A 26937-nucleotide genomic window follows, 5' to 3' on the forward strand; every position below is an offset into this window, starting at 1 on the left:
GCTTTTTAGTCATGTGACCTACACACTTCAAGCAATGTCTAATGGAGCAGCTATTCCTGCTACATGTTGCACAGCTTTTATTTTTTCCATTTTCATCTTGGGTTATTTTATATGAATTTTTTAAGATTTCAAAGTTCAATAGCTTTTTAGTCATGTGACCTACACACTTCAAACACTGCCTAATGGTTCAGCTAGTCCTGCCACATGTTGCACAGCCTTTATTTTCTCCATTTTCATCTCGGGTTATTTTATATGAATTTTTTAAGATTTCAAAGTTCAATAGCTTTTTAGTCATGTGACCTACACACTTCAAACACTGCCTAATGGTTCAGCTTGTCCTGCCAAATGTTGCACAGCCTTTATTTTCTCCATTTTCATCTCGGGTTATTTTATATGAATTTTTTAAGATTTCAAAGTTCAATAGCTTTTTAGTCATGTGACCTACACACTTCAAATTACTGCCTAATTGCTCATCTAGTCCTGCCACATGTTGCACAGCCTTTATTTTCCTTGTTTTCATCCTGTGGTATTTTATATGAATTTTTTAAGTTTGCAAAGTTCAATAGCTTTTTAGTCATGTGACCTACACACTTCAAACACTGCCTAATGGTTCAGCTAGTCCTGCCACATGTTGCACAACCTTTATTTTCCTTGTTTTCATCTTGGGTTATTTTATATGAATTTTTTAAGATTTCAAAGTTCAATAGCTTTTTAGTCATGTGACCTACACACGTCAAACACTGCCTAATGGTTCAGCTAGTCCTGCCACATGTTGCACAGCCTTTATTTTCTCCATTTTCATCTCGGGTTATTTTATATTAATTTTTTAAGATTTCAAAGTTCAATAGCTTTTTAGTCATGTGACCTACACACTTCAAACGCTGCCTAATGGTTCAGCTTGTCCTGCCAAATGTTGCACAGCCTTTAATTTCTCCATTTTCATCTCGGGTTATTTTATATGAATTTTTTAAGATTTCAAAGTTCAATAGCTTTTTAGTCATGTGACCTACACACTTCAAACACTGCCTAATGGTTCAGCTAGTCCTGCCACATGTTGCACAGCCTTTATTTTCTCCATTTTCATCTAGTCCTATTTTATATGAATTTTTTAAGATTTCAAAGTTCAATAGCTTTTTAGTCATGTGACCTAAACACATCAAATTACTGCCTAATTGCTCATCTAGTCCTGCCACATGTTGCACAGCCTTTATTTTCCTTGTTTTCATCCTGTGGTATTTTATATGAATTTTTTAAGTTTGCAAAGTTCAATAGCTTTTTAGTCATGTGACCTACACACTTCAAACACTGCCTAATGGTTCAGCTAGTCCTGCCACATGTTGCACAACCTTTATTTTCCTTGTTTTCATCTTGGGTTATTTTATATGAATTTTTTAAGATTTCAAAGTTCAATAGCTTTTTAGTCATGTGACCTACACACTTCAAGCAATGTCTAATGGAGCAGCTATTCCTGCTACATGTTGCACAGCTTTTATTTTTTCCATTTTCATCTTGGGTTATTTTATATGAATTTTTTAAGATTTCAAAGTTCAATAGCTTTTTAGTCATGTGACCTACACACTTCAAACACTGCCTAATGGTTCAGCTAGTCCTGCCACATGTTGCACAGCCTTTATTTTCTCCATTTTCATCTCGGGTTATTTTATATGAATTTTTTAAGATTTCAAAGTTCAATAGCTTTTTAGTCATGTGACCTACACACTTCAAATTACTGCCTAATTGCTCATCTAGTCCTGCCACATGTTGCACAGCCTTTATTTTCCTTGTTTTCATCCTGTGGTATTTTATATGAATTTTTTAAGTTTGCAAAGTTCAATAGCTTTTTAGTCATGTGACCTACACACTTCAAACACTGCCTAATGGTTCAGCTAGTCCTGCCACATGTTGCAAAACCTTTATTTTCCTTGTTTTCATCTTGGGTTATTTTATATGAATTTTTTAAGATTTCAAAGTTCAATAGCTTTTTAGTCATGTGACCTACACACTTCAAACACTGACTAATGGTTCAGCTAGTCCTGCCACATGTTGCACAGCCTTTATTTTCTCCATTTTCATCTCGGGTTATTTTATATGAATTTTTTAAGATTTCAAAGTTCAATAGCTTTTTAGTCATGTGACCTACACACTTCAAATTACTGCCTAATTGCTCATCTAGTCCTGCCACATGTTGCACAGCCTTTATTTTCCTTGTTTTCATCCTGTGGTATTTTATATGAATTTTTTAAGTTTGCAAAGTTCAATAGCTTTTTAGTCATGTGACCTACACACTTCAAACACTGCCTAATGGTTCAGCTAGTCCTGCCACATGTTGCACAACCTTTATTTTCCTTGTTTTCATCTTGGGTTATTTTATATGAATTTTTTAAGATTTCAAAGTTCAATAGCTTTTTAGTCATGTGACCTACACACGTCAAACACTGCCTAATGGTTCAGCTAGTCCTGCCACATGTTGCACAGCCTTTATTTTCTCCATTTTCATCTCGGGTTATTTTATATTAATTTTTTAAGATTTCAAAGTTCAATAGCTTTTTAGTCATGTGACCTACACACTTCAAACACTGCCTAATGGTTCAGCTTGTCCTGCCAAATGTTGCACAGCCTTTAATTTCTCCATTTTCATCTCGGGTTATTTTATATGAATTTTTTAAGATTTCAAAGTTCAATAGCTTTTTAGTCATGTGACCTACACACTTCAAACACTGCCTAATGGTTCAGCTAGTCCTGCCACATGTTGCACAGCCTTTATTTTCTCCATTTTCATCTAGTCCTATTTTATATGAATTTTTTAAGATTTCAAAGTTCAATAGCTTTTTAGTCATGTGACCTAAACACATCAAATTACTGCCTAATTGCTCATCTAGTCCTGCCACATGTTGCACAGCCTTTATTTTCCTTGTTTTCATCCTGTGGTATTTTATATGAATTTTTTAAGTTTGCAAAGTTCAATAGCTTTTTAGTCATGTGACCTACACACTTCAAACACTGCCTAATGGTTCAGCTAGTCCTGCCACATGTTGCACAACCTTTATTTTCCTTGTTTTCATCTTGGGTTATTTTATATGAATTTTTTAAGATTTCAAAGTTCAATAGCTTTTTAGTCATGTGACCTACACACTTCAAACACTGCCTAATGGTTCAGCTTGTCCTGCCACATGTTGCACAACCTTTATTTTCCTTGTTTTCATCTTGGGTTATTTTATATGAATTTTTTAAGATTTCAAAGTTCAATAGCTTTTTAGTCATGTGACCTACACACGTCAAACACTGCCTAATGGTTCAGCTAGTCCTGCCACATGTTGCACAGCCTTTATTTTCTCCATTTTCATCTCGGGTTATTTTATATTAATTTTTTAAGATTTCAAAGTTCAATAGCTTTTTAGTCATGTGACCTACACACTTCAAACACTGCCTAATGGTTCAGCTTGTCCTGCCAAATGTTGCACAGCCTTTAATTTCTCCATTTTCATCTCGGGTTATTTTATATGAATTTTTTAAGATTTCAAAGTTCAATAGCTTTTTAGTCATGTGACCTACACACTTCAAACACTGCCTAATGGTTCAGCTAGTCCTGCCACATGTTGCACAGCCTTTATTTTCTCCATTTTCATCTAGTCCTATTTTATATGAATTTTTTAAGATTTCAAAGTTCAATAGCTTTTTAGTCATGTGACCTAAACACATCAAATTACTGCCTAATTGCTCATCTAGTCCTGCCACATGTTGCACAGCCTTTACTTTCCTTGTTTTCATCCTGTGGTATTTTATATGAATTTTTTAAGTTTGCAAAGTTCAATAGCTTTTTAGTCATGTGACCTACACACTTCAAACACTGCCTAATGGTTCAGCTAGTCCTGCCACATGTTGCACAGCCTTTATTTTCTCCATTTTCATCTTGGGTTATTTTATATGAATTTTTTAAGATTTCAAAGTTCAATAGCTTTTTAGTCATGTGACCTACACACTTCAAGCAATGTCTAATGGAGCAGCTATTCCTGCTACATGTTGCACAGCTTTTATTTTTTCCATTTTCATCTTGGGTTATTTTATATGAATTTTTTAAGATTTCAAAGTTCAATAGCTTTTTAGTCATGTGACCTACACACTTCAAACACTGCCTAATGGTTCAGCTAGTCCTGCCACATGTTGCACAGCCTTTATTTGCTCCATTTTCATCTCGGGTTATTTTATATGAATTTTTTAAGATTTCAAAGTTCAATAGCTTTTTAGTCATGTGACCTACACACTTCAAATTACTGCCTAATTGCTCATCTAGTCCTGCCACATGTTGCACAGCCTTTATTTTCCTTGTTTTCATCCTGTGGTATTTTATATGAATTTTTTAAGTTTGCAAAGTTCAATAGCTTTTTAGTCATGTGACCTACACACTTCAAACACTGCCTAATGGTTCAGCTAGTCCTGCCACATGTTGCACAACCTTTATTTTCCTTGTTTTCATCTTGGGTTATTTTATATGAATTTTTTAAGATTTCAAAGTTCAATAGCTTTTTAGTCATGTGACCTACACACGTCAAACACTGCCTAATGGTTCAGCTAGTCCTGCCACATGTTGCACAGCCTTTATTTTCTCCATTTTCATCTCGGGTTATTTTATATTAATTTTTTAAGATTTCAAAGTTCAATAGCTTTTTAGTCATGTGACCTACACACTTCAAACACTGCCTAATGGTTCAGCTTGTCCTGCCAAATGTTGCACAGCCTTTAATTTCTCCATTTTCATCTCGGGTTATTTTATATGAATTTTTTAAGATTTCAAAGTTCAATAGCTTTTTAGTCATGTGACCTACACACTTCAAACACTGCCTAATGGTTCAGCTAGTCCTGCCACATGTTGCACAGCCTTTATTTTCTCCATTTTCATCTAGTCCTATTTTATATGAATTTTTTAAGATTTCAAAGTTCAATAGCTTTTTAGTCATGTGACCTAAACACATCAAATTACTGCCTAATTGCTCATCTAGTCCTGCCACATGTTGCACAGCCTTTATTTTCCTTGTTTTCATCCTGTGGTATTTTATATGAATTTTTTAAGTTTGCAAAGTTCAATAGCTTTTTAGTCATGTGACCTACACACTTCAAACACTGCCTAATGGTTCAGCTAGTCCTGCCACATGTTGCACAACCTTTATTTTCCTTGTTTTCATCTTGGGTTATTTTATATGAATTTTTTAAGATTTCAAAGTTCAATAGCTTTTTAGTCATGTGACCTACACACTTCAAGCAATGTCTAATGGAGCAGCTATTCCTGCTACATGTTGCACAGCTTTTATTTTTTCCATTTTCATCTTGGGTTATTTTATATGAATTTTTTAAGATTTCAAAGTTCAATAGCTTTTTAGTCATGTGACCTACACACTTCAAACACTGCCTAATGGTTCAGCTAGTCCTGCCACATGTTGCACAGCCTTTATTTTCTCCATTTTCATCTCGGGTTATTTTATATGAATTTTTTAAGATTTCAAAGTTCAATAGCTTTTTAGTCATGTGACCTACACACTTCAAACACTGCCTAATGGTTCAGCTTGTCCTGCCAAATGTTGCACAGCCTTTATTTTCTCCATTTTCATCTCGGGTTATTTTATATGAATTTTTTAAGATTTCAAAGTTCAATAGCTTTTTAGTCATGTGACCTACACACTTCAAACACTGCCTAATGGTTCAGCTAGTCCTGCCACATGTTGCACAGCCTTTATTTTCTCCATTTTCATCTAGTCCTATTTTATATGAATTTTTTAAGATTTCAAAGTTCAATAGCTTTTTAGTCATGTGACCTAAACACATCAAATTACTGCCTAATTGCTCATCCAGTCCTGCCACATGTTGCACAGCCTTTATTTTCCTTGTTTTCATCCTGTGGTATTTTATATGAATTTTTTAAGTTTGCAAAGTTCAATAGCTTTTTAGTCATGTGACCTACACACTTCAAACACTGCCTAATGGTTCAGCTAGTCCTGCCACATGTTGCACAACCTTTATTTTCCTTGTTTTCATCTTGGGTTATTTTATATGAATTTTTTAAGAATTAAAAGTTCAATAGCTTTTTAGTCATGTGACCTACACACGTCAAACACTGCCTAATGGTTCAGCTAGTCCTGCCACATGTTGCACAGCCTTTATTTGCTCCATTTTCATCTCGGGTTATTTTATATGAATTTTTTAAGATTTCAAAGTTCAATAGCTTTTTAGTCATGTGACCTAAACACATCAAATTACTGCCTAATTGCTCATCTAGTCCTGCCACATGTTGCACAGCCTTTATTTTCCTTGTTTTCATCCTGTGGTATTTTATATGAATTTTTTAAGTTTGCAAAGTTCAATAGCTTTTTAGTCATGTGACCTACACACTTCAAACACTGCCTAATGGTTCAGCTAGTCCTGCCACATGTTGCACAACCTTTATTTTCCTTGTTTTCATCTTGGGTTATTTTATATGAATTTTTTAAGATTTCAAAGTTCAATAGCTTTTTAGTCATGTGACCTACACACGTCAAACACTGCCTAATGGTTCAGCTAGTCCTGCCACATGTTGCACAGCCTTTATTTTCTCCATTTTCATCTCGGGTTATTTTATATGAATTTTTTAAGATTTCAAAGTTCAATAGCTTTTTAGTCATGTGACCTACACACTTCAAACACTGCCTAATGGTTCAGCTAGTCCTGCCACATGTTGCACAGCCTTTATTTTCTCCATTTTCATCTAGTCCTATTTTATATGAATTTTTTAAGATTTCAAAGTTCAATAGCTTTTTAGTCATGTGACCTAAACACATCAAATTACTGCCTAATTGCTCATCTAGTCCTGCCACATGTTGCACAGCCTTTATTTTCCTTGTTTTCATCCTGTGGTATTTTATATGAATTTTTTAAGTTTGCAAAGTTCAATAGCTTTTTAGTCATGTGACCTACACACTTCAAACACTGCCTAATGGTTCAGCTAGTCCTGCCACATGTTGCACAACCTTTATTTTCCTTGTTTTCATCTTGGGTTATTTTATATGAATTTTTTAAGATTTCAAAGTTCAATAGCTTTTTAGTCATGTGACCTACACACTTCAAGCAATGTCTAATGGAGCAGCTATTCCTGCTACATGTTGCACAGCTTTTATTTTTTCCATTTTCATCTTGGGTTATTTTATATGAATTTTTTAAGATTTCAAAGTTCAATAGCTTTTTAGTCATGTGACCTACACACTTCAAACACTGCCTAATGGTTCAGCTAGTCCTGCCACATGTTGCACAGCCTTTATTTTGTCCATTTTCATCTCGGGTTATTTTATATGAATTTTTTAAGATTTCAAAGTTCAATAGCTTTTTAGTCATGTGACCTACACACTTCAAATTACTGCCTAATTGCTCATCTAGTCCTGCCACATGTTGCACAGCCTTTATTTTCCTTGTTTTCATCCTGTGGTATTTTATATGAATTTTTTAAGTTTGCAAAGTTCAATAGCTTTTTAGTCATGTGACCTACACACTTCAAACACTGCCTAATGGTTCAGCTAGTCCTGCCACATGTTGCACAACCTTTATTTTCCTTGTTTTCATCTTGGGTTATTTTATATGAATTTTTTAAGATTTCAAAGTTCAATAGCTTTTTAGTCATGTGACCTACACACGTCAAACACTGCCTAATGGTTCAGCTAGTCCTGCCACATGTTGCACAGCCTTTATTTTCTCCATTTTCATCTCGGGTTATTTTATATGAATTTTTTAAGATTTCAAAGTTCAATAGCTTTTTAGTCATGTGACCTACACACTTCAAACACTGCCTAATGGTTCAGCTTGTCCTGCCAAATGTTGCACAGCCTTTAATTTCTCCATTTTCATCTCGGGTTATTTTATATGAATTTTTTAAGATTTCAAAGTTCAATAGCTTTTTAGTCATGTGACCTACACACTTCAAACACTGCCTAATGGTTCAGCTAGTCCTGCCACATGTTGCACAGCCTTTATTTTCTCCATTTTCATCTAGTCCTATTTTATATGAATTTTTTAAGATTTCAAAGTTCAATAGCTTTTTAGTCATGTGACCTAAACACATCAAATTACTGCCTAATTGCTCATCTAGTCCTGCCACATGTTGCACAGCCTTTATTTTCCTTGTTTTCATCCTGTGGTATTTTATATGAATTTTTTAAGTTTGCAAAGTTCAATAGCTTTTTAGTCATGTGACCTACACACTTCAAACACTGCCTAATGGTTCAGCTAGTCCTGCCACATGTTGCACAACCTTTATTTTCCTTGTTTTCATCTTGGGTTATTTTATATGAATTTTTTAAGATTTCAAAGTTCAATAGCTTTTTAGTCATGTGACCTACACACTTCAAGCAATGTCTAATGGAGCAGCTATTCCTGCTACATGTTGCACAGCTTTTATTTTTTTCCATTTTCATCTTGGGTTATTTTATATGAATTTTTTAAGATTTCAAAGTTCAATAGCTTTTTAGTCATGTGACCTACACACTTCAAACACTGCCTAATGGTTCAGCTAGTCCTGCCACATGTTGCACAGCCTTTATTTTCTCCATTTTCATCTCGGGTTATTTTATATGAATTTTTTAAGATTTCAAAGTTCAATAGCTTTTTAGTCATGTGACCTACACACTTCAAACACTGCCTAATGGTTCAGCTTGTCCTGCCAAATGTTGCACAGCCTTTATTTTCTCCATTTTCATCTCGGGTTATTTTATATGAATTTTTTAAGATTTCAAAGTTCAATAGCTTTTTAGTCATGTGACCTACACACTTCAAACACTGCCTAATGGTTCAGCTAGTCCTGCCACATGTTGCACAGCCTTTATTTTCTCCATTTTCATCTAGTCCTATTTTATATGAATTTTTTAAGATTTCAAAGTTCAATAGCTTTTTAGTCATGTGACCTAAACACATCAAATTACTGCCTAATTGCTCATCCAGTCCTGCCACATGTTGCACAGCCTTTATTTTCCTTGTTTTCATCCTGTGGTATTTTATATGAATTTTTTAAGTTTGCAAAGTTCAATAGCTTTTTAGTCATGTGACCTACACACTTCAAACACTGCCTAATGGTTCAGCTAGTCCTGCCACATGTTGCACAACCTTTATTTTCCTTGTTTTCATCTTGGGTTATTTTATATGAATTTTTTAAGAATTAAAAGTTCAATAGCTTTTTAGTCATGTGACCTACACACGTCAAACACTGCCTAATGGTTCAGCTAGTCCTGCCACATGTTGCACAGCCTTTATTTTCTCCATTTTCATCTCGGGTTATTTTATATGAATTTTTTAAGATTTCAAAGTTCAATAGCTTTTTAGTCATGTGACCTAAACACATCAAATTACTGCCTAATTGCTCATCTAGTCCTGCCACATGTTGCACAGCCTTTATTTTCCTTGTTTTCATCCTGTGGTATTTTATATGAATTTTTTAAGTTTGCAAAGTTCAATAGCTTTTTAGTCATGTGACCTACACACTTCAAACACTGCCTAATGGTTCAGCTAGTCCTGCCACATGTTGCACAACCTTTATTTTCCTTGTTTTCATCTTGGGTTATTTTATATGAATTTTTTAAGATTTCAAAGTTCAATAGCTTTTTAGTCATGTGACCTACACACGTCAAACACTGCCTAATGGTTCAGCTAGTCCTGCCACATGTTGCACAGCCTTTATTTTCTCCATTTTCATCTCGGGTTATTTTATATGAATTTTTTAAGATTTCAAAGTTCAATAGCTTTTTAGTCATGTGACCTACACACTTCAAACACTGCCTAATGGTTCAGCTAGTCCTGCCACATGTTGCACAGCCTTTATTTTCTCCATTTTCATCTAGTCCTATTTTATATGAATTTTTTAAGATTTCAAAGTTCAATAGCTTTTTAGTCATGTGACCTAAACACATCAAATTACTGCCTAATTGCTCATCTAGTCCTGCCACATGTTGCACAGCCTTTATTTTCCTTGTTTTCATCCTGTGGTATTTTATATGAATTTTTTAAGTTTGCAAAGTTCAATAGCTTTTTAGTCATGTGACCTACACACTTCAAACACTGCCTAATGGTTCAGCTAGTCCTGCCACATGTTGCACAACCTTTATTTTCCTTGTTTTCATCTTGGGTTATTTTATATGAATTTTTTAAGATTTCAAAGTTCAATAGCTTTTTAGTCATGTGACCTACACACTTCAAGCAATGTCTAATGGAGCAGCTATTCCTGCTACATGTTGCACAGCTTTTATTTTTTCCATTTTCATCTTGGGTTATTTTATATGAATTTTTTAAGATTTCAAAGTTCAATAGCTTTTTAGTCATGTGACCTACACACTTCAAACACTGCCTAATGGTTCAGCTAGTCCTGCCACATGTTGCACAGCCTTTATTTTGTCCATTTTCATCTCGGGTTATTTTATATGAATTTTTTAAGATTTCAAAGTTCAATAGCTTTTTAGTCATGTGACCTACACACTTCAAATTACTGCCTAATTGCTCATCTAGTCCTGCCACATGTTGCACAGCCTTTATTTTCCTTGTTTTCATCCTGTGGTATTTTATATGAATTTTTTAAGTTTGCAAAGTTCAATAGCTTTTTAGTCATGTGACCTACACACTTCAAACACTGCCTAATGGTTCAGCTAGTCCTGCCACATGTTGCACAACCTTTATTTTCCTTGTTTTCATCTTGGGTTATTTTATATGAATTTTTTAAGATTTCAAAGTTCAATAGCTTTTTAGTCATGTGACCTACACACGTCAAACACTGCCTAATGGTTCAGCTAGTCCTGCCACATGTTGCACAGCCTTTATTTTCTCCATTTTCATCTCGGGTTATTTTATATTAATTTTTTAAGATTTCAAAGTTCAATAGCTTTTTAGTCATGTGACCTACACACTTCAAACACTGCCTAATGGTTCAGCTAGTCCTGCCACATGTTGCACAGCCTTTATTTTCTCCATTTTCATCTCGGGTTATTTTATATGAATTTTTTAAGATTTCAAAGTTCAATAGCTTTTTAGTCATGTGACCTACACACTTCAAACACTGCCTAATGGTTCAGCTTGTCCTGCCAAATGTTGCACAGCCTTTATTTTCTCCATTTTCATCTCGGGTTATTTTATATGAATTTTTTAAGATTTCAAAGTTCAATAGCTTTTTAGTCATGTGACCTACACACTTCAAACACTGCCTAATGGTTCAGCTAGTCCTGCCACATGTTGCACAGCCTTTATTTTCTCCATTTTCATCTAGTCCTATTTTATATGAATTTTTTAAGATTTCAAAGTTCAATAGCTTTTTAGTCATGTGACCTAAACACATCAAATTACTGCCTAATTGCTCATCCAGTCCTGCCACATGTTGCACAGCCTTTATTTTCCTTGTTTTCATCCTGTGGTATTTTATATGAATTTTTTAAGTTTGCAAAGTTCAATAGCTTTTTAGTCATGTGACCTACACACTTCAAACACTGCCTAATGGTTCAGCTAGTCCTGCCACATGTTGCACAACCTTTATTTTCCTTGTTTTCATCTTGGGTTATTTTATATGAATTTTTTAAGAATTAAAAGTTCAATAGCTTTTTAGTCATGTGACCTACACACGTCAAACACTGCCTAATGGTTCAGCTAGTCCTGCCACATGTTGCACAGCCTTTATTTTCTCCATTTTCATCTCGGGTTATTTTATATGAATTTTTTAAGATTTCAAAGTTCAATAGCTTTTTAGTCATGTGACCTAAACACATCAAATTACTGCCTAATTGCTCATCTAGTCCTGCCACATGTTGCACAGCCTTTATTTTCCTTGTTTTCATCCTGTGGTATTTTATATGAATTTTTTAAGTTTGCAAAGTTCAATAGCTTTTTAGTCATGTGACCTACACACTTCAAACACTGCCTAATGGTTCAGCTAGTCCTGCCACATGTTGCACAACCTTTATTTTCCTTGTTTTCATCTTGGGTTATTTTATATGAATTTTTTAAGATTTCAAAGTTCAATAGCTTTTTAGTCATGTGACCTACACACGTCAAACACTGCCTAATGGTTCAGCTAGTCCTGCCACATGTTGCACAGCCTTTATTTTCTCCATTTTCATCTTGGGTTATTTTATATGAATTTTTTAAGATTTCAAAGTTCAATAGCTTTTTAGTCATGTGACCTACACACTTCAAACACTGCCTAATGGTTCAGCTAGTCCTGCCACATGTTGCACAGCCTTTATTTTCTCCATTTTCATCTAGTCCTATTTTATATGAATTTTTTAAGATTTCAAAGTTCAATAGCTTTTTAGTCATGTGACCTAAACACATCAAATTACTGCCTAATTGCTCATCTAGTCCTGCCACATGTTGCACAGCCTTTATTTTCCTTGTTTTCATCCTGTGGTATTTTATATGAATTTTTTAAGTTTGCAAAGTTCAATAGCTTTTTAGTCATGTGACCTACACACTTCAAACACTGCCTAATGGTTCAGCTAGTCCTGCCACATGTTGCACAACCTTTATTTTCTCCATTTTCATCTAGTCCTATTTTATATGAATTTTTTAAGATTTCAAAGTTCAATAGCTTTTTAGTCATGTGACCTAAACACCTCAAAAAACTGCCTAATTGCTCATCTAGTCCTGCCACCTATGTGAAACGGCCAATTTCTCCTAAGGTAAAAGAAGTTCAATTCAAATTGATAAATAATATTCATCCTGCTGCTGAAATCATAAGAAGACAGTTCTATTTTGAAGTTAATCCATGTGTTTTTTGTATGACAAAAAATGAAACAATTGAACACCTTTTCTTTTCCTGCTCAATCACAACAATGTTTTGGAAAGATGTTTACAGGTGTTTAAATATTGAGATCAGTAATTTTTGGTTTAACACACAGCAAGTGATGGACTATATGGAAGGTCTGCCAAAAAGAACATCTAAAATGATGAATATTATTTTTGTTATGGGAAAGTATTATATACATAAAAATAAGTGCCATCCATCCATCCATCTTCTGCCGCTTATCCGGGGTCGGGTTGCGGGGGCAGCAGCCTAAGCAGGGAAGCCCAGACTTCCCTCTTCCCAGCCACATTTGCCAACTCTGCGGGGGGGATCCCGAGGCGTTCCCAGGCCAGCCGAGAGATATAATCCCTCCAGCGTGTCCTGGGTCTTCCCCGGGGTCTCCTCCCAGAGGGACGTGCCTGGAACACCTCACCAGGGAGGCGTCCAGGAGGCATCCTGACCAGATGCCCGAGCCACCTCAACTGGTTCCTCTCGATGCGAAGGAGCAGCGGCTCTACTCTGAGCCCCTCCCGGATGACCGAGCTCCTCACCCTATCTCTAAGGGAGAGCCCGGCCACCCTGCGGAGGAAACTCATTTCAGCCGCCTGTATACGAGATAAAAATAAGTGGAATAACAGTAAACCCAACATAAACTGCTTCAAAATTTAAATGAAAAACTACATAACATCCCTCACAGTATTAGCAAAGGAAAACCAGTCAATACTTGAATTAAACAAAACAATGTCGGAGTCTCTCGTCTTTTAAGTTTGAATCCTATGTCTTTTAACATGCTTAAACACTTTATTAAAATACCCCCTAAACAAAATGTTATTTCTTTTATTTCTATTGTTTTAAAAATTAAAAAAATGTCTTAATTTCAAACAATAGCTTTTTTTGTTTTCCTCAATTGAGTACTTTGTAAATTGTTGCAATGTCATCTACTGTGAATTGTAAAATATATTGTGAGTTTAAATAAAGCATTTTTAAAAAAGAAAAAAAAAAAAAAAGGTTCTGTCAGTAGTTCAGGAACCTTCTCCTCACTCTGCTGCCCTCTAGTGGACACTAAAGTGTCATTTCTTCTGGTTCTTAAAAACATATCTGAAACAATCAATGGATCGATGAATCGATAGATTGACAGATAAAAAGCTACAATTCACACACACTCACCAGAACTGGACAATGGAAGATGAAGAAACATTGCTGGTCTGATGAGTCTCCAGTTCAGCTCCACATTCACATAGTAGGATCAGAATCTGCTGGAATCATCATGACAACGTGGATTCGTCAGGATCATTGCTTTTAGCTGCTTCTGGTGTAATGGTGTGTGTGTGTGGGGAGGTATCTCCTGTCCTACTTTGGACCACCACAGCCTACCTGAGTATTGCTGCTGAACATCCTCTGATGGAAACTTCCAGCAGGAAGATGCACCATGTCACAAAGCTCACATCATATGCAGCTGCTTTCTCCATCAGATCGAACCACAGATGATCGTATAAAGTCTGGCTAACATCATTTTGAGCGCAGATCAGACTGATCAAACCGGTTTTATCAGTGTCATGAATAACTTCCAGAAGAATGAAGGAGTTTGTTATGGTTTGGTTTAATCTTTCATAAGTTCAGATTTTCATACATTAATAAAATCTAAGACAGAGTGAATAAAAACAGATGTGTTAAAGAAAATCCTTTCTTGGTGTATTTACAACATAGTCACATGTATTAGTGCTGGCACACGGAGGAAAAGTTGTGCCACTGACAAAAAATCAGCATCTTTGTCAGACTGTGTGCAGAGCTGCTATTCAACAGCTTTAACATGAAAAATGGGATGCATCGTTGTAAGTAAATAAAAACAAAAAAAACAAACACCAACACCGTTCAATAAAAATGAAAAAAACAAAAAACAAGTTAAAAATAGAAGGATTTATTCTGTGTGACAACAGTCAACAGAGAAACAGCAGCTGGTTACATCTGACCCGAACCCTTCTGGGTAATTATGAAGCTTTTTGTCCTTTCAGCTAATTTTCCTTTCATTCTTTGGCACCATTCTGTCTGCGTTTCCCAACATGGGCTTCATTTTTACTATTTCTCTTTAGGAATTTGGAGATATAAATTTTTTTCAGAAACAACAGGGTCAGATTTCCTGCCTTTTCAGGTTATTAGAGGGCAAAAACCTCCTCCCAAAAAACTGTCAATATCTTTTCACTCTTTTTGCTAAAATCCTCTAAATAAAATCAATCATTTCTAAGAAGAAAAAAAGTAAATATTTAATTAGTCAAATTGTTTTAACCCTTTAAATGCCGGTGGGATGCCACAACGTCCCGGTTTTTCATTGATTCGGGGAAGCTGGAGTCCATCCCAGCAGTTCGCAGCGAGAGGCGGCTTCCTCCTGAACGGGTTGCCGGCACGTCGCTGTGTTTATGAAAAGAATATACCACCATTCAGGCGGCTGGGAATTTATTTAAAGATCAGTTTTAGGTTTTCTAGAAATTAAATCTCCCAGATTTTTTAAATCTATCGCCCAGAAAAACAACTTTGTATTTTTCTTCCCGATAAAAGAGACCTGACGCTGCATCATCAGTGTGGCTTTTAAAGGGTTCAAATTATCTGAATTATTACAAATTCAGTAGCTTTGATTAGAATTGATGTTAATTGGAAGATTTGAACAAAAACCTTTTTTTTTTTTTTTTTTTTTTTTTTACAGGATTGTTTTTTTTCCCCCTTAATAATGATGTAAAAAGGTATTAAATTATAAATCTGACATTGTAAAGAAGAAATAAAATAAACTGAATGCATTTAATTCTGTGTTTTTACTAATTCGTGGTATATTTAAAGAAATCTCTTGCATAGAATGTTTTGTGAGTTTCTCTTTATAAAAACAGCAACGTCATGTGATCAAACTGGCATCTAAACGGCGTGAATCATTTGAATAATTGATCTTTTTTGTATCAGTTTTTTGGGACTTTTTTTGTCTTTTGATGAACGTGAATTTAAACGAGCTACAAGAATTAATGCAGGTTTGATTGTTTTCATTTTTGCTGATGCTCTAAGAAAATCCATATGTTCTGTTTTTATGTTGGTCTGAAACAAAAACTGGAAACGTTGTTTGTATTTGGAGACATCAGGCCGATGATCAGACACATTTTCTCCAGTACGAATATATGTCCATACAAGGATTAGAAAAATTCAACTCAGGCCAAACAAAGGGCTTGTTTAAAGGCATTCTGGGAAATTAAATAAAAAAAAAATTAAAAGTGAAATTAAAAATAAAAAACAATAGAGAAAAGGAAGACACATGAATACGGACATGAACACTTAATCTGATTATAAAACGAGCTTTGGAAACCTGAATGTCCAGATTACATCCATCTTCCTTCCATCAGGATTATAGATCCACCGATACGCTTCTCAGACGTTCCGATCCAATATCGATATCTAGAAATCTGGATATCAGCTGATACCGATATCACTTCATACTGTGATCATGGTGACTATGGCTGTGTGAGGCTTCTATAAAACCACACAAAGAGTCTTTATAGGACAGAAACTCGTCAACAAAATAATCCAATTAAAATATTTTCCAAACTTATTCATAAGAAAAAAAACTTTCCAAAGTAACATAAACATGTTCTGTAGCTGCTTCATAATCAGGATAAAAACCCAGGTAGTGATGAAAGGGAGGCAGGAAGGATGTGAATAAACTGGGAACACTGGTGGAGAGTCGGACACATTGTGGTCTGCAGGCAGCTGAAGATGCTGCAAGCGGGACGGTTTTAGCTGCAGATGTTTAAAATGCTGTGAAATTAGTCCGTCGTGCTGAAAAGCTGCAGCTGGGAGCAAAACAAGCCGAGCTGGAGAATTCCGCGTCGAGTCACGCAGGATTACAGCGTTTTAGTCTGCTGGAAGTCCACTGCTGGGAAGCTTCCGGGCCATCCACTGGGGACCATCTTCTCTTCCCCGAAAGGTTCACACTGGATCCCTGGAAGCTTTGCCTCACACACACACACACACACACACACACACACACACACACACACACACACACACACACACACACACACACGCCAAGTTTCCGTCTTGTTTTAAGTTTCCAGACTAAAATATATCCATGTTAGCGACGAGCAGCTCATTCTGCATCGGGCCTGGTGTCAGAACTGCAGACGGAAAACTAATTATTCATAAACACAAGCTCTGTTGGGAAAAACTGAATGAAGTCTTATTTTGTTTGGATTAAACCTTAAACTTGCATCACTGCGGATGTGGATCGCAGGATTCAGCCGGATATCCGACCCATGCATCACACTGGAGTCTGATAACGATACTGGATGGGATCGGTCACAAGTCTACTCAGGATGGGTCATCATTACTCCACCCAGCCGATCTCAGAACAACTTCATCAACAAGCATGTTTGACTCGTTATGCAGGAGTTTTAACATCCGACGAGTGCCGTTTAACATCCATCATCTTCCTCACACTGATCTGAGCAAACGAATCGTTTCTGGACAGAAAACACAAGAAAAGAAATGGATAACTATTCAGGTATCACTAATAAAAAGTACCTTTCATTAAATTCATTTTAAATACTTGGTTTTGGAAGAATTTAAAACGTCACCGCAAACCTTCGCAGACTGCCGTTAAACTCACATTCAGCGAGACGTGACAGCTCCAGTTCCTTCACATTAACATCAAACGGCATAAAGAGATTCTGGATTATGTGTAAAAACGTTGAAACGGTCAGTAAATGAGTGTTTGGTGGATTATTTCTTTGTCATGAAGCTTCTTGGTCATAAATTTGTACATTTTCTCTTGGAGAGGAGACACTTTTGGAAAGAAAACGTATCTGTAAAACTGTCCACATCTTCTCCATCTCCCAGTGACGATCCCATTTCTCCCCAGTTTGTCCTCCGAGATGACAACGCCGGCGCCCGCAGAGCAACATTAATCAGAGACCACCTCCAGAGGGGTGGAACCAGCACAACCACACTGGCTAAGGGGTGACAGATGCTGGTTGCAGACTGGGAAACCAAGCCGAAGACCAGTATGAGCAGGAGGTACCAGGATGTTGTGGGTGCGTGCAGATCTTCAACATGTTAAATGAAGAACCTGCTAAAATCACCAAGATGTCCCGTTTGTTTTTAACACTTCAATCATGAAATCCAATCAACTCCCAGTTCTCAAACTGTCGTACTGGTGGAACTCCAGTTTCTTTGGGTGAATGTTCAGATCACAGATTATGCAGAAAGGAATCTGTAAATGATATTTATCTATGATCAAACTGAAACCATCGCGTCTCTGGTCTCCATCACGGCAAACAGAAACTGGAGTTTTAGATCTGAACCTTCCAGTGACAGCAGGTCCAGGCGAACTGGTTTCCATGTTCCAGGTCTGCGACAACAATCCCATCACACCAGTACAACCACAGATCAAAGGAAAATGGTAACAAAGGTGCACTAACCAGCTGGTCATCTTTAGTTTGATGAGTAAATGAGCAGATATTTTATAAGAAATGAGTTTGGAGACCAGTTCTGCTGTTGGTTGTGTGGGAAGACGGATCTGATCACTTTCACAGCTCCGTGACATAAAAGCAGCTCGCCTGCAGCTGCCGCCAGCTTCACTGGAAAGTTCAGGTGTCGACTCGTTCTCCCAGACATCGTTCCATGTTGACGGGCTGTGGAAACTGGGTATGCTGGTTTGCTGCCATGCTACTGGGATGGACAGGTGCTGCGTTTCGTTTGATGTACTCATTCTTGTCCTTTTACTAAACAAGAAAAGTGGCGTTTTGGGATTTTTAGTGTAATAAATATATATATATATATTTTAATCAGTTTTGATTTTATTCTTTTTGTGTATTTTGGGCTCAGAAGGTTTTTATAAAACGGTGACAAAAAAGGATAAAATGATCATAAAGCTAAGCTGTACAACGGAACACATACATGCTGAACACTTCTTATGTGGTAAATGAAGTAAAGGCAGCACTTTTCAGACAACCAGACTGGTCTCAGACTCCTCAGGATTATCAGGACTTTTGTGTGAAACAAAGTGTAAAAGTCCGTTCTGGTGATGAACCTGCGGAGGTCTGACGCTCAGCAGGTTGGCTGAATGTCGGGCACGTGGAACATTTTAAGCTCGATTTCACCCGACGTGTAAAACTGCTGCATTAAACAGCACCAGCGGCTCTGGCTGAGGGAAAGAGGCGTCATCTGTCTGTCAGAAGATCGCTGGTTTGATCCCCACCGCCCCCCGCTGTGCTCATTAGTGTGTGAGAAACAGCTTCATAGATGCCTCCTCAGACGTTGTGTGTTGATGAATGTGATCTGCAGTGTAAAAGCGTTGGAGGGGTGTGTAAGTACAGCCCACTTCCTGACAGCGGCAGTGTTGCCACTAGCAACCCACCAAACACTCGTTTACTGGCGTCTTCTGTGTTTACATAGTCTGACTCCAGTTACGTGTCAACCTGCAGAACTCCGAGGACCCAACGATGGAGAATATCAAAAAACAAAATCATTTTTATCCTTTTAAATCTGCAGGAATAAACAGTAAAAAACGAGGTTTCGCCTCCTTACAGCTTGAACTCTTGCTGCTGGTAGCGACCAGGAGCGAACGGGTGGCGGATAAGAGCTTCTGTCGGATGTTTTCGCAGTGCATTCCTGGGAAAATGAAGTGTTTTTTTTACTTGTGAATGGGTCAGCACCATCACGGTTCCACTGGCAGCTTTTTCCACTGGCAGGCAGAGCTGCTCGGTGTCGATGAGCACATCTGGAATCGGCCGAGTCCAACAACAAACAAAAGCAGAACAAAAAAGGCAGAGAGTGACAACGAACTGCTTCCCTGTTCCCTGGATGAGCGGATTTTCCCGTCTAAACGACCCTTCAGGGAAAGCCGAACACTTGAAGTGTCTGTTCCTGCTCAGATGCAGGATATGACGATGAAACTAACTTGAAACACACACTTTCACGGTGTGTGTTTGTGCTCCAGCGTTGGCAGATCCACAGATCCAGAGAAGACAGAAGTGAAAAAGAAGGTAGCTTATTGGATCTGACCCTGAGTTTGTTTCTGTGTTCAGTCGCTGCGAGGGAAGGAGGCGGAGCTACCTGAGGACACGTCTGTTCAGGCTCCCAGGATGAAGGTGGCGCTGCCGGAGACCGCCGTCATCTCCACGTCAACACCAACAGATATGTTCCAGAAGTCCCCGCTGCGTTTCATGGTTTTAATGAGCACCGTTGATGATGTGATTGTGCAGCGCCTCCTGTTGGTGGTTGTAGGTGGCGGGCTTCAGCTCCTCCTCCTGCAGCCGGGCGTTCTTCCTGATCTCCTCCAGGGAGTAGTCCCGGACCAGGCTGCCGTTCTCAAAGACGGTCACCAGCAGGTCCTGCAGAGAGCAAAGCGGTCCTCATCGGTCATTCAGAAAATGCAACGTCACACCATGACTCAGCAAAACGAAGCTGCCTTTTAGCTTTCATTTTAAACCGTTTCCATGGTTTCAGCAGAAAAAGACTGAAGGGAATCCACGCATCTCTGAAACCATCAAACCGCTGGACAACATCCAGCCAGGTTAGTTTACCTTCCCAGGTAATTATTTACTTTTTGTTTTTATGTTTTATGGAAATATTCCCCCAATTTCTGGCCTCCACTCTGAGCCCCCTCCCAAAAACTACAGTCGATTCTCGGGGTGGGAAATCAAACAGAAAGATATTGAATAGTTGAATTTTTTGCTTCAATTTTAAAATAGATTTTTTTTGTTTAAAAAAAAAAAAAAATTAAAATAATCCCTTTAAATTTTTTTGTCATTTTTATTGATCTTTTTGTCCTCCTGGGCGTTATCGCAGCAGAATGATGGTCTGGCTTCAGCGTCATTTTCGCTCATTGAAATCCTGAAAAATAACCAGCAAAATAAGTTTTGTACATTTTTTTTTTTAGTCTACAAAAATGAACTTTATCGATGAATCCTGAGAATCGCAATTTAAATCGAATCAACACCCAAAAAAAAAAAAAAAAAAAAAAAAAAAAACTACTAGATTCCCACACAAGTGCTCCTCTTCCCGTCTGCTTCCTACTAAATGTTGCTGATGTTTCCGTGTTGTTGTGTTTCTCTGCAGACGTTTGTGGCTGTTGTGTTCTTGCATATCACTGTTCTTCTGCTGTGTGTGTCCTGTGCTGATGTGGCGGTTTGCGTTGCCTTTGGGAGTGCTGTGAACTTGGCAACCCGGAGAATTTTTCTTTTCTCCGTGGTTCTTTGAATTTCTCACCACTTTCTTCTCTTTTGCTTTTATATGTTATTTATCTATTCATTTGGGTTTTTTTTTTTCCCCTGCCAGGTGTAGCGTTGCTGTGTCGGGACTGATGGTTGTAATAAAAAGAATGATTAAAATATTCAGAGTATCAAGGGCAGCCATATATATATATATATATATGACATCTGGCGCAGAGATAGCATCCAGAGTTCTGTAGGTTATGATGCTGGACAGGAGGGCGTAAAAAGAAAAACAAAAATAGAAACTCTTCAAATGAAACATTACAGATGAATAAATACATCTACAAACACTGTTTATTTACATTTAAATGACTTTAACCCTTCAGATGCCAGTTTGATGACATGATGTCACCATTTTTTATTTCACATGCAAATTATTTTTTAGATGGAAGGAATTTCATATAAAGACCAGTCTTAGATACAGGTTAGTAAGAAAACTGATTGTGATGCATTGTTGTTGTTTTCAGGATCCGATTTATAATTTAATACACTTTCAGGTTATTTGAGGACAGATAAGTCCGCTCCCACAACCAGCTATGTATTATTTCATGGTTTTTTTTTCTTCATATCTTTTAATTAGTTTCAGGCTTAATTACAACAACTCAACATGTAATTTTTCCAACATTATCTTATCAAACTAGCATTTAAAGGGTTGAGTCACTGTAGTATTTTTTAAGAAGCAAAAAAATAAATAAATAAATAAATTAAATAATAATAAAAAGTTATCTTGCATGTAGTTATTTTCTGCTTCGAACATCTGGACCAAGCTGCCAGAAAAACCGGAGTGATCCAAACCTTAGTTCTGATAAATCAGACCTAAAAAACTCATCTTTTCTGTTTCCATTTAATTCTATTTATTCTTTCAGTTTGTTTTAAAAGGACGTTATTTTTATGCTTCTTTTGCACTTTCCTGTGAATGACTTATGTGAAGCGCTTTGAATAGTTTGGTACAAGAAATGTTAAGTACAAATGAAGCTGCTTTGCTCTTTAAAAGCTGCTTCTGAAGATCCCTGAGCTTCATATAACTGCATCATTTTAGCAGAAACCATGAAACAGAACATAACTCGCAGCTTGTCTTCCACTCACAGGGGAGGATTCATGAAAGGTGTTTCTGGGTGGTGCTCCATGTTGGACTTCAGCTTCCAGCCTGAAGAGAACAAACAGCTGCTTTCTGACCTGCAGCAACCAGAACTGATCAGAACTGAAAGATGATCTCAGTCTGGATTTCAGCTACATCTTCCTCCCAGAGGGTCGAGAAAAGAAACGAGAAAGTCTGCTGAATACGGTCTCAGTCTGACTCTGCTGGAGGAAAGGATCATCTGTTCATGGTCCACATTTCCCAGAGAGTTTAACTGCTGTGAACAATCAGACACAAATGTTTTATTTAACTACTTTCAGGTCTCACACTGAGCTTCGCCTCATTCTGCAGCTCTCAGAATACATTTCTGGGTTTCTTTCCAACATTTAAAGTCAGCAGATTTTATGTTCGAAGTCGTAAAGATGGAAATAAAATGCAGAGACTGAGATGAAATGAGAAGATATTGCCTCCGGATGGTGATGGCTGCAGGCAGGAATGATCTCCTGAATATTTCTGTGTTGCATTAAGACGCCTCAGACAGAACACACTCAGCATGTTGCATAGAGGACATGTCCATCGCATTCAGCAGATTGTGCTGCGTTCCACTCAGGATGTAGAGTATTAGTAGAGTCCCGTTCCTTCTCACGTCAACAATCATCTCTTTTGTGTTGTCAGTGTTCAAGATGAGATTGTTTCAGCTCACAAAGTGAACAGTTCTCTGTCCTCAGCTTCTTCTCCATCACTGATACTCCCCACATCTGCAGAGTAATCAGAGTATTTCTGCAGATGACAGGACACAGAGTTGGAATGGGAGTCTGACATGTACAGTGTAAAGAGACATGGTGGTTGTGTGTTTGTCAGGTGGTCGTCGTAGATCTTCTCAAAGGAGGCAGGACAGAGGAGCTGTTTGCATTTTTAACATTAGCAGAGGTCTGTTTTATCCTCTCTGATGGAGCAGCCGACAAACTGTTGGAATGTTGGTAACGTTGGAGAGAAGGAGACGCTGTTGAAGTCTCCAGAGATTGTAATTAATCCATTAGGATGCTGTGTGCGTAGCCTAGCAACAGAGCTGATGAGATCGCAGAGTGTGTCTGCAGCAGTTACCAAATGCGATATGAACTGTTGACAGCATAATGCAGGTAAAGTCTCCATGTAAATAATCTCACAGCCAACATTTAGAGGTCTTTTCTGCAGATCTCTATTACAGCGACATGTCCAGGATGGACCCAGTAGTTAAAAAGCACAGCACTGAAGGTTTGTGGGTCCTAAAACGTGTGGAAACTCAGTGCACATGCAAAAGTACAAACTGATTTACTGACAGCTTGCACTGAGAGTTGCATCTTTCAAAATAGCTCGCCTCCATCCAGTTAGCATGTCTGAAACAATGAATATTTAATATAAGGCGTTCACAGGTTATTATACGTGTTGAGAGGAGAAAATGTAAATATATGTATTTAGCACCAAACTTAAGAGCAATTTTGCTGATAGAAACTGCACCTAAAATGAAAATCTTTTAGACAAGCTGTGTGCATAGCTGCACACATGGCTGCGGTTATTGTCACAAGGAGGAGACACAGAAACAAAGCAAGAGAACACATTTTTCACTTTTGTGTGAGTATTTTTGGGATAAATAAATGAGGAAACAAGCATCAAAACATTTGGCTTATCCAGCATTTTGGAGCTGTTGGAGGAAGTCAGGATGGATTTGGAGAGAAGTCATGCATACCTGGAAATGACAGATATTGTGTGTCACAGTGGGGATTGCTTTCTCTCCAAACTCGTGTCACTCCCAAAACCTTCAGAGTCTCAAAAGCGTTTGCGCCTGCAGCACATTTACACGATCACTCTTGCACAGTCACCTGCAAACCGTGGTTCAGCCCCACACGCAAATTTCTAGATTACACACGCAAGTTACTACACACACATTGGGATCTTAGTAAATCTGGCTCTATAGTCTGTTCATGTATGTGATGTCAGGGATGCTCATAATACTACAGTCTCTGTTTTCTTTTTCAGGCCTTGTTAGTGCTTCAAGTTTGTCTGTTTGAATATATAACAAAGCAACAATGTTGAGCTCTGCAAGCCCCACCACAGAGGTGCAGGAGTACCGTCTCCATACCACAGTCCTTCTGGAGACGAGATTTCCCCTTTCAGCTCTGATCTCATTTCTTCAGAGCAAACAGAGGCAACGGTGGCTCCTGAAAGAGGTCTCTGTGGTTGGAATCCTGCAGATGGAGCTATCGGATTTGTCAATAACAACAGGAAAGTCATCACCATGGTAACTGAGACTGAACTCCAACCCTGCTCCGAGTAGTTTCAGGATGAAACTGTCTGAAATTTCCACTGATGACGCCCCAGACGGCAGACTCAGGACATTGACGGAGTCGATGACAGAAAGCGATTAAAAACGATTAATTTACATTGAATAAATGTCAGATTGTCAAACGGCTGAATGAGCTGTCATTTTAAAAGTCAGCACATTCACCGTGTTCACGCGGTAATCAGATGTTGACATTTTAAACCTCCATAGTGTTGATTCACTGACGACATCTCGGCGTTTCACCAACAAAAACCACATTAATCCCAAATAAAATTCTGCTGTTTTGTTGAATGAAGACTCTTAGATGGAGAATCACATGAAATATCCAAACCCGCCATGGTGCAACCAAACAGCATCAGAACATGTACGCCGTCCGTTGCCAGGGAAACCATGTGTTTAGGTGGTGATGCAGAATGAGTGATACACGTTTCTGGATTTTATCCCATATTTGATCTCACACAGTCCAATGTTTAATAATGTAAGTCTCAATTTCAGAGAATTTGATTTAGTAGGTGATGTGTGATTTTGCTGAGATCATGTTCGAGAGAAACACAAAGTTCTCGGTGTAAAGTAAAAACAGAATGCAGAGTGGAGCTGTTGGTAATGATGGAGACATCAGCTTTGTCTCAGGCCATGACAGAAAACACAACAGGACTCATCTCGGTTACACCAAATATCAGATATGACATTTTAAAATGTTTCGTTGGGATTTATCCAAGACTGAAAAATGAAAGTGAGATTAGTGTTTTATTGAGTTGAAAGTCAGTCTCCAGAGGGATGAAGCTGATTCAGCTGGAATCTGCTGATCACCATGGTAACTGATACCGATTCCCATTGTAACTTATGCCAATTGCTATAGTAACTAATGTTGATCACCTTGGCAACAGATGCTGATCTTCACAGTAACTGATGCTGATAACCATGGTAACTGATGCAGATCACCGTGGTAACTGATACTGGACTCAAAACCTGTTCTAAAGAAGTTTTTGTTCGGTTATGTTTCTACCAGTGGGGTCCAGCTCAGTACAAAACGGGTCAGAACACATTTTTTTCCCCATTTCCACAGACAAAAACTGAGAAAAGTTAAAAGAATATTTCCTGACCGGTCTTCCAGTTTTTTGGACCCTTCTGGTGGGGTCTCAGTTTCACTTATCCCAAGCTAAACGGTGGAGCTGGACACACTGAAATCTGTCGATCGGTTTAAAGAATGGTCACGTCCTGCACAACAATAAGAACAAAGAAGTGCAAGCTTCCATGTTTAAATATATGGTGGATTTTTTTGTTGTTTAAAACCACATGGCAAGAAGAAGGAAGACTGTTCTCCTCCTTGTTTCTGATTTGTCTGATACTTTTTTGTTATAATTCAAAGGTTTTGACCATGTTGAGACCATGGTCCTCAGACGGAAAAGGGTGGAGTGTCCTCTCCGGGTCGGGACAGAGGTCCTGCCCCAAGTGGAGGATTTTAAGTATCTCTACTATTGCACTTTTCAGTTTTTATTTGTTAAAAAAAATAAAAATAAAAAAATCGTGTAATTTCCATTGTACTTTACAATTGTGAGTCTTTGTGTTGGTCTTTCACATAAAATTCCCATAAAATACATTCATGTTTGTGGCGTGTAATGCGTCAAAATGTAGTAAAGTTCAACTGTGGCTGACATATCTATCATTATCCAGCTTGTACTCCATATATGGTGCAGGGATTACCAAACCAAACTCTCCCCTCTTGGGCAGCTGTAGCTCAGGAGGAAGAGCAGTTGTCCTTCAACTGGTAAGTTGAGGGATCGATTCCAGGCTTCCCCTGAAATGCCGAAGTGTCCTAGGGCAAGACAAACTGCCCCCCAATGTGCCTATCGGGGTATGAGTGTGTGAATGGGTGAATGTGACAAGTAGTGTAAAGCGCTTTGAGTGGTCTGTATGACTAGAAAAGCGCTATAGAAGTACAAGTCCATTTACCATTCCCCTCCCAAGTCGGACTCTTTGGTGAAGACGGGGATTTAGCTTTTGTCCAACATTATACCCACAATGTCCCAGACTGACTACAAAATAAAACATGTTAATAAAAGTCATACTAATCAAATAACTCACAGAAAAAGAAAAAAATAGTTTAGTTTTAACTTAAAACAAAAACTATTCTTTGTCATCTTTGCCACTAAGTAAAGGACTAGCGGTCAGAAGCTTCTCCAATACAAAATCTGCTTCCTTTCATTTTCAGCTTAGAAGGAAAAACAGAGTAGAACACACCAGGAAAATTGTTTTAGTGTTTTATATTAACCCGTTTTCAAGTGCATACATCTACTGACCTCCTCTGGTTTCCCGGCTCCTCTCTCCACCGTCTCCAAGAAGCCGTCAGAGTTCCTCCTCAGACACAATCGGCCCCTTTTTGACCCCTTGGACGGGTCGGTCACGGGCTGCTTGTACACGTCCATCTGGAAAATAATCATGAGACTCAATTGTTGGTTTTGTTGCAGAAAAATAAGGGAACTGTACTTTACTCTATCATAGTACCAACACCATTTACAAACAGATC

The 26937-nt window shown here is 37.9% G+C and overlaps 1 protein-coding gene across 1 annotated transcript in view; it reads right to left on the reverse strand.

Annotated features, from left to right (window-relative positions):
* Positions 1–19776: 19776 nt before the first annotated feature.
* The window catches only part of nampt2 (nicotinamide phosphoribosyltransferase 2), a 29161-nt gene continuing 22000 nt past the window's right edge, over positions 19777–26937 (reverse strand). Inside the window, exons 10-11 of the mRNA XM_079242879.1 lie at positions 26711–26836; positions 19777–20130 (exon numbers count right to left, since the gene is read on the reverse strand). Of these exons, the coding sequence (XP_079099005.1) occupies positions 19969–20130; positions 26711–26836 (288 nt within the window). The 3' untranslated portion in view covers positions 19777–19968. The remainder of the gene's footprint in view (positions 20131–26710; positions 26837–26937) is intronic.

The sequence above is a fragment of the Telmatherina bonti genome (assembly GCF_933228915.1).
Source record: "Telmatherina bonti genome assembly, chromosome: 6".
NCBI classification, from domain to species: domain Eukaryota; kingdom Metazoa; phylum Chordata; class Actinopteri; order Atheriniformes; family Telmatherinidae; genus Telmatherina; species Telmatherina bonti.